The 16,431-nt window shown below is 40.6% G+C and overlaps 1 protein-coding gene across 4 annotated transcripts in view; it reads right to left on the reverse strand.

Annotated features, from left to right (window-relative positions):
* Positions 1-16,431, reverse strand: part of prkcaa (protein kinase C, alpha, a) — a 116,939-nt gene that overhangs the window by 41,462 nt on the left and 59,046 nt on the right. For all 4 annotated transcript variants that reach the window (XM_029511953.1, XM_029511981.1, XM_029511962.1 and 1 more), the window contains exons 4-5: positions 9,107-9,218; positions 7,584-7,712 (exon numbers count right to left, since the gene is read on the reverse strand). In XM_029511953.1, coding sequence (XP_029367813.1) covers positions 7,584-7,712; positions 9,107-9,218 — 241 coding nt within the window. The remainder of the gene's footprint in view (positions 1-7,583; positions 7,713-9,106; positions 9,219-16,431) is intronic.

A 16,431-nucleotide genomic window follows, 5' to 3' on the forward strand; every position in this document is an offset into this window, starting at 1 on the left:
GGAGGGTGCCAAGCCAGTACAATAATACAGCATGAGATAGCTGCTGAACCCAACGTCTTAGCTGGACTACTGGGAATAGGATATTGACCACTTTGATAGTATTGAGAGGGATATATGAAGAAAATCAATGACGGATTGTCAATATTGAGTTAATACTACAATAGTTATAAAACGACACAATGCAAAACAGTGCAAAAAATGATCACATTAAAATTAATCTATATGATAAATCTATTCTATTAATTGCTTCACTGGTGAAACATTAGATATGTGTGTGAGTGAGGTCCACAGCCACCAAAAACACAACTTCCTGGGTACTCTGATTGCCCCTAACATGGATGCACTCTGCATTGAAGAAGGAAAGACTGAAACACAGAAGCTTTGTTTTTTTTTGCTAATTTCTTAGATGCTCAGATCAGACAATAAACCTCGCTCCTTCCTCGTAATTGCCATCTCTTTCAATGTACCCCAAGAAGAATCACAATAAAATTACAGAAAATTTTATATGGGAATTTAACAAGGACTCCCACATTTTGTCTGTTTCATCTTCTGAAGGGAGTAGCACATGGTCTCTAGTACTCAGCACAATCTGTGGCTGTAAAAGCAATAACCTTGAGATAAATGTATGATCTCCCCCTATTTATAAATCGGGTTGTATGTAAGAGGTGATTTTACAGTGGTGAGACACCAACTGTACAAAAGGCAGAGGACAGTTTCCCTTTATCCTGACAACGTTCACCTAAACACACAAACTTTCATGCCTAAAAATATATAAAGCTTCTCTCAATTACATATGCACACACACACACATGTACTTCCTGTCATGCCCAGCAGGTGGCACTGTCCATTGCAACAAGCCAATGAGCTTGTCCCTGCATCTAAGTAGTGTTATAACCAAAAACAGATGTGTCTGTCCAACTTCTTCGCAGCCGTACTGCAAAAGCTAAAGCACACAACCAGATCTTTCTGTACCATAAACAAGTCAAGATTGGGCAAGAAAATAAGGTTTCTAGCATTCCGCGCATGTTGTTTCGCCACTCTTTTGCCCATATCCAGTAAAAAGTCTTCATGTCTACTTCTGCACCAGAATGATGCCAAAGTGAGTTTAAAACACATGTATATGCAAATAGGCCCACAAAGGGAGCAGGGAGCTTCAAGTAGTTGCTCAGATACAAGTCTTGGCTCGGCTTGCACTAACACAGCAGCAGTAAGTCATGGTGGAGCCTCAAAAACTTGTTGAACTCTCAGCCATCCTGGTCTCTTTTATCCAAGAAAGGTTCAGTAATGGGCACCAGGACTTGATACTTTTAGTTTTTTAAAAACCTTTCAAAACTGTAATGCTTTTCCTGAACTCGAAATAGCATGGGACGCGCTCCCATGCTCTTTCACAAGGTTGGATGAATTGCAAAAACCTGCGCGCAGGCACACACAGTCTTGTCTTCAGGTGACACTGAGTAACCCTTCCTCAAACAGAGGTCAGCCATGTTTGTTCTTCACCTCCCTGTGTCAATACCCGAACCTATGAGTTTCACTCTCCACCCTCTCAGTGTAACTCTGGGCTCCTTTGGAAAGCCCACTGCTTAGGTGTTATTTAGCAGGACTGCTCTGATCACCAGATCACTGAGCCCCCTTGACTATAACCTGTAATTGAATTGAAATCAAGCGTATTATGTAGTATCTTAAATGATAATAACTCTTTCAGAATAATTACAATACTATTTTTATGGATTAACTCTTAACTACAACTACGGTGCACATTCAATTAGAAAATTAAAACCAGGACTTGCTGCTGTAGCAATGGCCAAATCCCTGCACTGGAAAATTGCTGCCACTGTAAGTCCTGTCAGCTGCTCCATCTTGACTATAATATTATCGGAAAATGTAATGGCTGGACTTTCAAGTAAATTTCCTTGCGCCAAGAGCCTGCTGGCTTTCATGTGCAATGACTAAGACACTATTAAAAAAATGGAAATTGCTGCGTGAAAAGGCTGCAGAGTGGAAGCAGTGGCTCTAAATCAGTGCCATTCAGATTGCTGGGCAGTGAATATCAATTGGCATCCTACGCGCAGCATCTAAACCCCAGAAGGAGTCTTGTTCCAACCCCAACAAATATTCTTTGGAGTCAGAGCCAGGCATTTCTTTGTACAAAGGATTGGTTAAACTGAATGAAAAACTTACTGTTAACGTGGGGAGAGAAACCGCTTGTTAAAATCTGCAAGCTGCATTAAACGGCGTACAGATCAAAAATGGAAATAAAAAAAAACGAAGTGGGAGAAACTTTGACATTTCAATAATAAATGATCTGATCATCGGAAAGAAGCATGTTCGATAATAATGAGTCAAAAAAGAGTAAAGACAAGAGAGCCAAGAGCAAGGTTTGTGGGATGGAAACAACATAACACACACATCCACAAAACTGCACACAAACGCACCTCAGATATTAAGTTACATTGCACCAACTGTGTGCCTATCAGTACATGAAAAGTGAATGACATCATCGACCATAAAGAAAAAATATCCTCTTGCAAAACTTACCAACAGCTCAGAAAGATGAAAGCTGCATTTTTTTGTCTCTGCTCTTTCATCCACACATATTATTAATGTTTGACTTTCTTCCCAGTGCAGCAGCACAGTGAATATCTCACTCTGGTGTCACACTTTCTACATTTCGCCAGTCATCTAGAGCATTCAGAATACATCAGTTGCCACGGTTAAATACTATTGATGCAAGATTGATTGCTGCCAGCTCCATCAGTCAGAGGTTATCAGGGTATTTACGGTGCATTTTGTATTTTAGAGTTAAGTGTCACTACACCTCAAAAAGGTTCAACAGTAAAACTGGTCTCTCTGATCCACCCACATCTGTATCTACTGCAAGCACCAATCTGACATGCACACACCTACAGTGCACCTCAATATAAAACATACTCTTACAGCAGCATTAATGTAACAAATAGCAGAGATACATTTGGACACTGAGGTGAAAGGAAAAATCTAATGAAAAGGTTAAAGCAGAGATAAAAGCAAAGGAGGGAAGTGAGAGGGAGAGCAGAGGGCTTGTTAAATGAGGCTTTGCTGCAGAACTGGGTGAGTCAACGAGGGAACAAAATGGAAATGTAATTATTACCACTGTCTCTCACACACTCCCAAAGGATCTGCAGGCAAAAAGAGTGCGTGAACATGCCCCACACACACACACACACACACACACACACACATACAGTGATAAAGAGAAGCATAAATAAAAGTGAATATGGACAGAAATTACAGAAGGACCCTCCCTCCCAAATGGCTGGCTGTGCTCTGGATATGTGCACAGAGTGAATGATCGTAATAGTGTTGCTGAAACAAACAGGAGGGTGGTGGCTTCTTTGGCACCAATGGACAAAGGGGAGCTGTGTAGAAGGAATAAAAGGCGGAGGAGAAGGTTCCTGGCCTCCGTCTGTCCTTTAGCAGACACACAGAACTAGTTTTGTCTTCTTTAGCGCCCCCTCACCCCTCCTATCTCACTGACAAATCACATTCTCACAACTCGCGCTGGAAAATGTGCATATCTCTCTCTATTTCTGAGTGACTCGTTTCATTTAGCCACTTCAGAGTTTGTCTGTCTTTCTTGGTCTCGTTGCAGTTTGTTCATGGGTTCATAACGGCTATGTCACTCTCTTTCCCTGACTTTAGGTGCAGATGTCCGCTCACAGTAATGTATGTGCACACTGCGGGGTCGAGCTTCCACTTGTTTTGCACTGACTCAAGATTTAGTTTTCTTCACTTTTCTTGACAATCAACATTTTGTTACACTATAACTTTAAATATAAAGTTGCTGTAAGTAGTGGTGCTGTGACTGTGTTGAGAAAATTCTCATTACAGAGTCACAATGGGCTAAATTAATTTGGACAGGGCATGCTATTGTGGCTACGATAAATTAGAAATGAAAATTCGGGCCCAAACTTTAAAATGAGGCTTACTGAAAAGGACTCGCTTGGGCTTCTGACCAAGTGTGTTTCAGTAAAATTCCTTTTAAGCCAAGGAATTTGAGCAGTGTGTGTGCACAAAGTATTATTACGCAAGAAAACCTGGCAACACAAAGAAACTAAAATTTCTCTAGCGACCAGAACAGATGTCAACAAGTATTTTACTCTTAAATTTCACTTGGAAAAAAAAAAAAAAAATCCTCACAAGAAAATGCACGACATATGTTAAGGAAGACTTGTTTTTTTTCCCATTTCTGGCAAGGACCAATGGGAAATAGAGTTTTTGTGACAACAGCTTCACATTTCTTAAAAAAATATAAAATTTATTATTGGGCAAGTTATTATTGACAAAACACATACACAAACACAAAGTCAAGCACACACACCACACAATAAAAAGGATCACATTTGTGTTTGTGGGTTGACACAACTGAAAATGATATAATATTTTCCGGCTGCCATCCAATGTAGCTTCTCACTCTCACCATATAACACACTTCTGTTTGGCAGGCTGTCTGCAAGGCGTCTACAGCAGCTAATGTAATCTGTAATACAATCTGGCCTGAGTGGGCTGTGAGCTGGTTAGAGCAGTTTTATACACACACCTACATGCATGCACACACACACACCACAACACACACACACACACACACACACACACACACACAAAATGGGCGAGCACATGTAAATGATAGCATGCATGTTAGTTCCACATCAGGAGTAGGCTGCCAATTACCACAGGTGGCAAGAATCAATACACACACACACACACACACACACACACACATGCGCATTCATGTGTCCTTGCATATTAAGCGTGAAGTATGTATTTTCACACATGCACAAGGTAAGAGTGGGATGTGGAAAGTGGAAGATTTAGTAAAAAATGAAATAAACATTGAGCAGAAGTTTCTAAAGCCAAACGATGTGTGAAGAAGGTCAACTCCCTCACAGTTATATAGCCAGCTTATCAAACTGAATACTTTGAGAGTACAAGAGAAGGAGAGGAATCAGCAGATAACCTCTTGACTCTTTTTTTTTTTATATTTAGCTGTCTTTGACACAAATAACTGTTCATTGAAAAGTTATGTTTCTGAATCCTTTTCACTTCGTTTCAGTTTGAAATCATTTCTCCTAACACAGGTAGGATCCAATAACAGAATACTGCTCTAACTGAGAGAGATGAGCGGCCTGTGAGCTGTGAATACATGAGGGAGAAAGATGAGACAGAGGGGGAAAAGCGAGGGCTCAGCCCAAACCTTTGAATAAATATTTATGCATTATTTGACTGGTTCAGAATGTTGCAAGTGATCTCTACTCTGTTTAAACTGCAGTCACTGTTTACAGGTTTCAACACATGAACATTAGGACAGTAAAATGTTACGGTTTAATTTCACTTCCATTTTCAAAACTATTTTTAAGCCCTAGATGGATTAATTGTATTTATGACCTGCAAGTATCACTGCCTCTTTAACTGAAACTCTTGCACGAGCATTAGAAATGAAAATTTGCCAGAGGTGATTGCCAGACATTTGGCAAGCTCCTGCATGATATTACTCATCATCAATCAGTCACTTCACGTAACCATAAGCCTTCCCTACATTTGCTTTTACTTTTTACATTTATGCTTGAAGCTATTTGCAAGTGATCTTAACATAAATTAAATCATTCCACAAATATTTCTGAGCTTTCATGTTGTGTTAGTCGTGCTTGAAGACGCTCCAGCACTTTCCTGCCCACTGTTCCGTCTTGCATTAATTTGATAAGTGAATAAGTCAGTAAATTTCACTGCCAGGGCCTTAAAATAAACTGACACCCACTGTAAGCTCAATGGCATCACCATTGTTTTAGCAGATGTGCTAATGCCATTTGCAAACACTGCAGTTGGGAGATTTGCAGCATGCCTCCAAATATAAAGCACACTATAATGGAATAAAGCACACTGCACGTGCAACAAACAATATATGTACAGCAGTGCAGCATCAAACAAGAATCAGTAATAACCACTTGCAATGCTTGTATATACATTAGGGGTGGAAATCTTTTACTATCTCACGATTCGATTCCAATTTTTGGGGATTCATAATGATTTCTGCTTCAATCTATAGGTGTGCAAGGGATCCTCATGATCTACTCCAGTCTGCTTTGCAAGACGGAATGACAAATGGAGACGTGTCTTTTTCACATGTATTAAGTTTGAAGCATTTATCCAATGAGTAAATAAACAAACAAATAAATAAATGACATGAATGTGGTGACTTGAGCGTAGTGGGGGTGGGTGATTCCCGGTTGGGGTCCACCTGAATATAATGGTTTAATTGGTAACGATGACTGGGCTACAGCAAGGCATGGGGACCAGAGACTAGACCGTACCCTCCAGAGACAAGAGACTAGACCAGACCAGATGGAGACACCAGACCCCCCTCCAGCGATTCTTTTTTTTGGTAAAGCCTCGTCTTTGGATTCAAATTTTCAAACATGGCAGATTGAACTGGGGACTCAGAATGTCACAGCAGATCCATTGGACAGATTGCACATAAAATCATCTCAGTTTAACCACAGCATCTGCTCAGGCATTATTTGCGCGGAGAGGATTATTTAACACTGCCTCCCGCGGTCAACAATAATAAAATGTTTACAATTACTGATTATCAAGTAAATATTAAGACATGCATTGCCAAGACTTGCCGATGATGAATTAGCATTAACAAGATATAAACATTAACAACGTAAATTAATAGCAAAGTGGGGGGGCAAATAGTTGTGAAAATTAATTTCAAGGATACGCTATTGGGCCTAAAGTCTGACTGAGCTGATATTCATTGTACTCAACCCTTTGTTGTGTAAAGTGTAGCTTGCATTAAATTAATAGTATCTCATTACATCCTGTCCTGAGCGTGGTAAGCAAAGACCAGGTGTGTCTTTGAAACCAGAGGCATCAGTAATTAAAACAGTGTGAACAGCCAATGGTATAATCATGGAGCGAGGCCTTCAAATGAATTATCTTAGGAAAGATGGCTGGAAAGCCGTGACCCTGTCCACAAGCAGACGGCTCAGATCCTGTGTCCATGTATTTCTGATGAGACATAAATTAGCATATTGCGCTTTTTAAATTTGCTTTGCAGAGACAATTCAGTTAGATCATGAAGTCCAGCCAACACTGAACAAGTCGTGACTGTTTAAAAGGAGTAACAACACAAGGCCCACGCAGCAGACCACTGCAGGAATATATATTTGGATTGGGATTGCCTTCCAAGTGCGTTGTAACTGTGAATTGCTTGTTAGAGGAGAATGTTGAGCAGGAGAGGCTCTATCGATCAGTGCACCAACAAAGGCAGAACGCTGGCAGTCACAAGGCCAGCCATGCAGGGAGCAGGTGGATTTACGGCATCACAAGCAGGGAGAGTTTAGGCGCCGCTAATGGTCAGCGAAGTTTAATTTAGGTTAATGGCAGCAGCAGTTAGAGAGTGATTGTGTGTGTGTGTGCGTGTGAAATCAGACAGCCTGGGGGTCTAGGGACAAAAACTGCAGCAATCGCATCCATCCTACAGTTTCATCTCAGCTCATGTGAAGTCACTTACAGACACACAGACAGCACACGAGCAGGCCTACCTGTGACCTGCAGCTTGTCCCCGCTGACCTCACACTTGAGGTAAACACGGCCCCTTCTTTCGGTGTGATCGGTTCCACACAGGCTGGGCACGTTCATGACGCACTGCTTATGGACGTTCATATCGCACGCTGAAGGGCAAGAGAAAGAGATAAGGAATCACGCATGAGGAATTCTTACAGATAACATTATTAGATCCATATCAACCCAAAATGACTTGCTTAGGGCTTTCTCAGATCTGACTGACATACTGATGCTGTTGTAAAATCCAAAATAAACACATTATATATATTATATATATAAGGATTCGATATATTTGAAAGTACATGTTTAGGACAATAATGTAATATGCTAATGAAACACCATCTTATGAAAGCAGCGCGTACATGTGCATCCTGTGCTCTGATTTCCCATTACAGGTTCAATAAGCTCTCTAATAATGTCTTTTAGGTCCACGGTGCCTATATAAGGACACATTTCAATTTTATTTTATGTATCATATGTGCTTGGCACAATGTTAAAGGATTGCTTTTCTGAAAGCTGTGTGGGTGATGACAAGATTATGACCCAGATTCAGCCCTGTGATGTCATTCATGGCATGTGTCAGTCAGATGAGCCCCCCCGTCATGGATTGGGAACAGTTTCCTGTTGTTGCATCACCATGCCACCGGGTGAGAAGGTGAAAAATAATGAAAAATGGGCATGCTTCATACTTGCATACAAGACAATGTTCGGCATTACTTTTTTGTGCTTCGATGTGACATTCTTGTGGCTCAACGGTGTTTGAAAATGCTAATGTTCTTATTGTACAGTGATTAGATGTGAAATTGATCTGCCAAAATAATTTGTCGCTCCACATCTCTATTTATATATACCCCGCAGCAATCATTAGGCATAACTGGTGGACTGTACAGTAGTAGGGTGTGGGGAATGTATTTGGGGGCTCATTAAGGCATTCATACTTTAATTCACTGGCACAAGATTAAAGAGAGGAGGAGGGACATAGAGATATGAATAAAGTCTGGGCAAAGCTTTGAGATCGGGCCATTTTGAGGTGCAGCCAACATAGCTGCAGAAAATAGACAATGTGGAATTAGTTTAATGAGCGAAAGTCAAGGCGGGGAGGAAATACATACGCCTGTGATATTCAGTGGAGGGGAAGAATAGGCTTTTTTTCACACTGAAGTTGATAATGGGGCTCTAAAACAGAACATTTTAAGTGTAGAGCCACTTACAGCAAACCATTAGTTTCACATGCATGCCATACTTACGTCTCATTGACCTGTGTAAACGGTGCAGGACTTTTTTTTTTTTTTTGCTTCACCATTTGACTCTTCACTTTAACCTCTTGATACTGATTTTCAACCTCAACAGTCATTGGTAAATTGATAAACCACAGCAGCTTAGGCTCATTGTTAAATAATCACAGCAACAATCTAAAGTGGCGTTATCTGGTATTAATATAGGATGAAATGCTCATTTTAAGATCAGGGAGATGTTATGGAGGTTAAAGTAAATTACTCACAGTCGCACTTCATGCCCTGGTGGATGAGTCCGTAGAGCAGAGAGCCACAATGGTCACAGAAGGTGGGGCTCCCATAGGTGTGGATCTTAAACTTGTGTTTTGTTCTGGGGTCCTGAGGGAAAAGAGAAAATGTTGTTAAAAAAAACAACAGGATGGCTGATGTGACAAAAACTATCTGTCATTGAATTAAAGCTGAAGTTTTTTAAGGTTTAAGGCTAATAACAGTTTATAGGACAAAATCACTGTCTGTGGCCTGCTGATAACACCACTATGAAATATGGCGTTCTTTATGATCTTTCTGTTCTGCAGAGCTTGTTTTTGTTTCTGTCTATGCACCTTATGTTGACTGTTTCATGCTGGTTCAATGCAGCACTTTTGGCTACAGAGACTGGGACATCTTAGAAGGGCAGCCAATAAAGTTGCATCAGCCTTGTACTAAAGCTTGGTATTGGATTTTCTTTCCATCTTCTTTGATCACATCAGTGTGAAAGAACCAGCTTGTTCCCACTCAGTGAGTTAAACATTTTATTCATTTAATTCACACTAATGACAACAATACAGATCATTTCCTTCTTGCAGTTACTACTCATTTAGGTACACACATTTCATCTAGAAATTACTGAACACTCGAAGACCATGTTTATGGAATCGGCACAATCCACACACACTGAAATTCTCAGTTATTGCCAAAAACAAAATCACTTCTCGATTCTCATTACATTATATAAGAGTCAGAAATTTTATGAGACAGTTTGCATTGTGCTGAGAGAAAAGCATGAATCATGTAAACGGCTGTAGACATCAATCATCAAAGCTTGCCTTGTAAGCTGATGGGACTGTGGCCTCTGCAGCTCCATTTGCGTGTGGTTACAAGATTTCCTGACAGGCTAGCCCCAGACAGTGGGAGTTTCAGGAGTGAAGTGAGAAACCTGACAATGTGGTGTCATAAACACAATCTTTCCCTCATTGTGGAGAAAACCGAGAAGCTGCTTATCGACCTCAGGAGATGTAAATTAGCACATACACCTGTGTCCATGAGTAACACGCTCTCCTGCTCTCTTCACATCAGCTTTGTTATCAAAAAAGCAAATCAGAGACTTTATTTTCTGAGGTTTCTTAAAGAAATGGCAGGCCTAGGGCATTTCTTATTCAATTTTATGCATCCCCAATAGAAAGCCTTTTAACTAGATGCACATTAGTATGGACATTTTACATCCTACTGTTGATGGCGGCGTTAAAAACAGCTTCAAAAGTCATACAGCTACAGGACATTCACACTACCCTCTACAGCAAGAAGGCCCTAAGCATGATGCAGTTTCCTCTCTTGCCTCCCTTCAGGGAAGCGCTCACTGAGCATCTGCAAGCTTGGACCGCAGGCAGTAAGGCTCCTGAGCAACAGCTAAAAGAAGGAGGCTGAGGTGTGATTATGGCTGGTGTTAATTTCCTTGTCTTAATTATTGTATTTTTAAAAAATAAAACTGAAACTTGAAATCACTGTGCATTGATTCAGACGAATACTACAAATTTCTTTGAGTAAGCCTGAGTATTTAAGCACCTACTGGTTGTAAAAGGCAAAAAAAAAAATGTCTTTGTCGAGATCACATTGTAGCTAAACTCTTTGTCTTAGTGTCGCATATACTGTATTACAAACACTGTACCCACATGTAGACAAATAAAAAGTGCAATTTAAGAAAAAGCTTTCTTCCATAAAAGAAACCAAAAAATCTCCAAACAAACGAATTAGAACATAAACCAGAAAGTACAAACATTCAGGGCGAAAAACTAATAGAAACTTCACTGGAACACATTTATAGAACATCAAACTGTCAAAACAGACAAACAGGCAGAGAGGAGGACAGAGAATTGCATAAAGGAGGCCATCCAACACAAGTGAAGAACATTAGGGCAGGGCAGACAATCACATTGGAGAATGAGTACAAAGACAGGAAGGACTACTTTCCTACACAATAAACAACATCCAGAGGCCAGATGTATAAATGATTTGCTTGAAAAGAAACCATGCATCGACCACTTCCTGCACATGAAATGGTATTTATGAGCATGGAACGTGATTACTGAATGCATTCTTTTTACCTTAAGTACACATGTTTCTTTTAAAGTTCGACGAATGGGTGTGAAAATTCAGAATAAAAAGCAGACGACATTTATTAATTCCAATGTATCAGATATCAATACATCAAAAGATGATTAGTGCACTTCATGCACATGGCATCACCCTTCACCATCCTCCTTTCAGATTTACCGCTACACTGTTGTGTGGAGTCGTAAAACAACACTTGTGAAACAACCCATCCATTGTGCTTTGTTTGCATGTGTCATTCCTGAACAACGGCCTGGTATTTGCACAGGTAGCTGCCTTTCCCCACCTTGCATGTAAACACAGCATCCATCACTGCGCATTGGGCCAGCATCCATTATAGATGGATGCCAAACCAGAAAATGTTGAGTAAACCGAGTAACCTTTATCTTACATACTACCTTCTCACACGTTGGCAGCTAAAGTGCCTCTCCAGCGGAGAGAAATGAAGATCACCTGAAAACATGTCAGCGGATGATTCAAATGATTTAGCAGAACCCATCTGGGGACTTTAACTGGAAGGAATTATTGCATAATGCCACTTCTGGAAATCTCCCTGTTTTTCGGTTGACGAGTGAATTCAGCACTAAAATGGTATATAATATTCATGAGCTTGGTCCATTTCACTTGGCATTCTGTCTGTAACTAGAGAACATTTCCAATTCAATCAAACACAGTATTAAATCGTACAATTGTGTATCTGAAAGTCTTAAGTATTTAGATGAACAAGCAGAACCAGTTACCATTGTCTTCTGTTCTTTTCTGTACAGACTGAGTACGGCAATTTATTTGTATAGCTCCATTCATTCCTTCAGCAATTCAGGGTGCTTTGCACAGTGAAAACAAAAGATTTATAACATTAAAATAAACAAAAGCATTAAAAACATGACAGTAAAAATATAAATATAAATAAAAATCGCATAATATAATAAGAATAGGAAGAATGAGAATAAGACAATAAATCATTTGAAAAAGAAATGATAAAACAGTGAGTAGAAGGGAGTAATGGCTTCAGTGGACTTGGTGAATGCCGTGGTAAATAAAAATGTTTTTACACCTGCCTTGAAGAACGTTACAGACCTCGAAATCCTCGGGTTTTCTGGCCACTTGTTCCACAGGTGAGGGACATAAACACTAAAAGCCACTTCACCCTGCTTGGTTCTGGTTCTCAGGACCAGTGGACCTGAGGAGTCTGGATGCCTCGTAGGGTACTAGGAGGTCTCTGAGGTGTTTAGCAAACAGTGAAAAAACAAAGACTCCAGTGAGCAGTTAAAGTGCACATAGCGTACACCAGTTACTACGACTACCGGTATTTGGTTATCACTTGAAGGTTATGGATAAAGATGAATTGTGATGCCACTGTAGCAGTTACATTATACAGCACGGCCTCCCTTTATATGCTTGCGTTCATTCATTTATTTTGTGCACTTAAGCTGCGGCTTATGAACCACACTCCACTGCAGCCAAAGCTGGAGAACTGCCACTTTTCCAAGGACCTGTTCAGAGTGCTTTCCTGCTCATTCTCATATTGTGCTGTCCTGTAAACTCTTTCAGACTTAGAATCCCTTTAAGTGGATTTGCATTGAGAACATTATCCAGACTAGTCTGGTCCTTCTTTTTCCTTCTGTAGTGACATCTAGTTGTTTAACACCTGTGTATGTATTACACGGAAACAGAAGAGCATCAAGGAGAGAAAGAGCAGGAACACAGATGCCCGACAGATACGTCTCCTGTTTTTCCAGAATGTTGACAAAGTCTAAGACGTGAAATGAACGAAATAGAGTCACCCAGTAGACATAAATCATCAGTAAGGGGAGCATATATGTCAGTGAGAGCTGACAGCATCAAACCGGGAGGCGCCACAGTGATCAATCCTGTTGTTTGCTATCTGTGTTCGACACTGGCCTCTGGACTAATGCAACAGAAACTCTGCCATTTCCCCACCTGTCAGTCTGCCTTACACCTTCACAGGGCAAAGAGAAACACCTCCTTTGTCTGTCTTTCAGCCCTCCACTGTAAGCAATAAATGAGCCCTGGACTGAACCAAAGGAGGTGTTGAAATTTCAGCAGCTGCAGGCAACTTCAAGTACATATTTTTGACATACTTCCTATTATTTACTAAGGTGTTCCAAACATGATCAACAGGATGAGGACCGGCCTGGATCTTAAACAAAAGGGGCGACTGAAGAAAAAAAAAAAAAAACCTCCGTAATTAGGAAGTAATCACTTCATCATTGTAATTGTTATGCAGTGATGGTGCAGATACACAATCACACACTCAAAAGTGGACGCTCCAACTGCATCATGCTCAGGAAAATTGTTACGTCAGGTATACAGACAGTAGAAAGAGAGGAGTGAGAGAGAGAGAGAGAGAGAAGGCGAGAGGGAGAGGGAGGGTGTGCCAGCAGCACACTCATTCCACCCACACACAGCTGATCGAGAAGGATTATCCTGTTCTCCGTCCCCCCCCCCGCCCATCCCCCAACCTTTCCTTTGTTCCCTCCATCTTCATCATGAATGAGTGATGGCAACTAACAGCCACGTTCAGCTGCAAATGAATCATGTATTTTTACTACTGTCACATCAGGCTTGATGGCGGAAAAATGGCTTCAATGTTCCAAGACAAGGTCAAATATTCATAATTACGGGACAGTAATAACAGGCCACCCGAGCGATGGTGGCGAGTCTGTGGAAAAGTCAGTACTTTGACAAATGTTGTCACATGTGCACCTGCTAGCATATAAGTCATCCATTGCTGCAGCAAACCTTCTGAATCAGCTGAATAATAGTACCTGTTACCAGTTAGGGAGTCACTGTGATAAATTGATTAATTTCCATTGCTTTTATCTAGTAGTCTCTAAAATGTCGCATTTTACCTGGCCAACAGTCAAACCGCACTACAGGTGTGGTTTGAACTCAATGGTCATGTCAATATTCTAACATCCTACCATGTTTAGTTTGGAGTTATAATCTTCGATAAATTAAATTAATCAATGTCAGCATTCAGCCTGAGAGCCTGGAAAATGGTCTGACTGATTTCCAACTTCCCATTTAAAGATTCACTAGAGTGAGCTGTAATGTGGAAAATGAAACCTGTAAATGAGTGTACCCGGCTACACAACACTGGGCATGCTGGTGTCCATTAACACATCCTCGCTGCATGCTGTGGGATGGAAGGGTTTACCCCTGTGGCTTCTATCCCCCATTACATCCTAATTGGGTCTTAATGGGAAATTCAAGTCAGACTGGGCGCCGCTGCCGTGGCAGAACCTCTGGGGAAGCAGAGTGTCAGAGCCGCTAACAATGATGAGCTCAATCACTGGGTTCAAAACAAAACAGCCAAAACGGCAAAACAAAAACAGAAGGTGTGAAAATGTTAATTGGATAATGTAAGAAGAAGGTTCCCTTTGGCTCCAAGAAATATGAAAGACAATCCAATTGTCCAAATGTAAAAACAAAACAAAGTTTTGCATTATTAAGGGAGAATTTTGTATATATTAGTTTCTGTTTAAAAGGCGTGAATCATGAACTGTTTATTTCCAGGCCATGACACACACATTAACAAATAAATTCTCTGTTAACATTGTGGCTTGTATGCATCAAAGCTGCTGGGCTAATACCAAAAATGAACATAGTACGTGAACAAGACTATGTTTGGTGTTTGACATGAAGCCATCCACGTTTTATAACAAAAAGCTGACAAACAACTGCAAACTGGTGCTGGATAAGGATTAAACAATGACCCCCATGTTGAGTGCATTAATAAGGGAAAAATAAATCACATACGTTTTCTTTTAGTCACTGGCAGCAGAACAGACTCCTCCGCCACCGAGTTTCACAGATGAACAAAACCAAGCCAATCTTTATCTTGATCTTTTGTCAAAGTGTACTCTAAAAGCTGTAATTATTTTAGTGGCACGTGAAGATAAATTTTATCTCATTATTCCAAAGCTGACAAAAGCAAGAGGCAGCACAAACTTTGTACTGAAAGACAGAATTGCAGCTGGAATTACAATTAACAGGCCATTTGGAAAAAAAAAAGAAAATCATGCTGTCATTTATAGTTTTAAATCAGGATTTAAAACTATAAATATTTTACAGTCACTATTCCTATGTATTTTGCTATTTGCCCTGGATGAAACTCAGACAGGTCTGCATGAGAAGTCATATAGAAATCAGATGCAGGGCGGAGGGCTGATCGAAAGGCTGCAGGCAACCCGGAGCGAGTGATGAAATCAGAGGCATGTGGGGTCGGCACGGTGATGTCGGCCAATTAGCCAGGCTCTGCAATCCAGCTGAACACAGGACGCCAACCAGCCCCTGTTAATGAACAGCTTGGCGGGGTGAAGCTGAGCAGGGGCTTCCCAGAAGAAGGGAGGAGGAGCGGAGGCAGCTGATGTTTAACACAGGGGTTACCCTCCATCCTGCACACACACACAAACTGTCCCATCTTCAATGTGTTCACAACTTAAACATGCCCAAAAGTACATTTAAACTGCTTACACGTTTTTACGACTCTACTTACTCAAACTAAACCTACTAAAGAGTAAGTTATCCAACTTGGCTGCGCCAACACCAACAAAAATATTCTGGCTGTTAAGCTGCCACTACATATAAAAATGACTAAAGCAGCAGACATTACGAAAATAAATGTGCATATTCTAATTACAGGCAGCATTGAAGCCTCTCACTAACACCTACTAGCAAACAGCATCTATAAAATATGAATAAAATTCAGGATTTCCATTGTATACAATTATAATGAAAAGAGTTTTTTTTTATATAGTAAACACTGGTGTCAAATCACAAATTCATGATTACTCATGTAGATTGCACTGATCTACATTTACACATATGCATAAATCCATCATTATATACATAAATTATTTTCCATAGTTTGGAGACCTAAACCCAAATTCAGGCTGCTTCAACAACTAGTTCTTTGAACTAAAAGTTGTTGAAAATAGCAGGAAAATGGCACAATCGCTTGAAACAGGCCAAGAGTAAAACTGAATGTCACTGATAGTGACCTACATACAAAATACCCGATATACATGAGCATGTTCTCTCTGTCCCTGCATGGTTCCCTCCAGGTGCTCTGGCTTCTTCCCAAAATCGAAAGTCATGCATGTTAACTGCCAATTATAAAATGCCCTTGAGTGTGAATGTCTTAGCCCTGTGATAGACTCGTGGCCCGTCAGAAATGTACCCTGCCTCCGGCCATGCC

This window comes from Echeneis naucrates, chromosome 1 (genome assembly GCF_900963305.1).
Source record: "Echeneis naucrates chromosome 1, fEcheNa1.1, whole genome shotgun sequence".
Taxonomy (NCBI): domain Eukaryota; kingdom Metazoa; phylum Chordata; class Actinopteri; order Carangiformes; family Echeneidae; genus Echeneis; species Echeneis naucrates.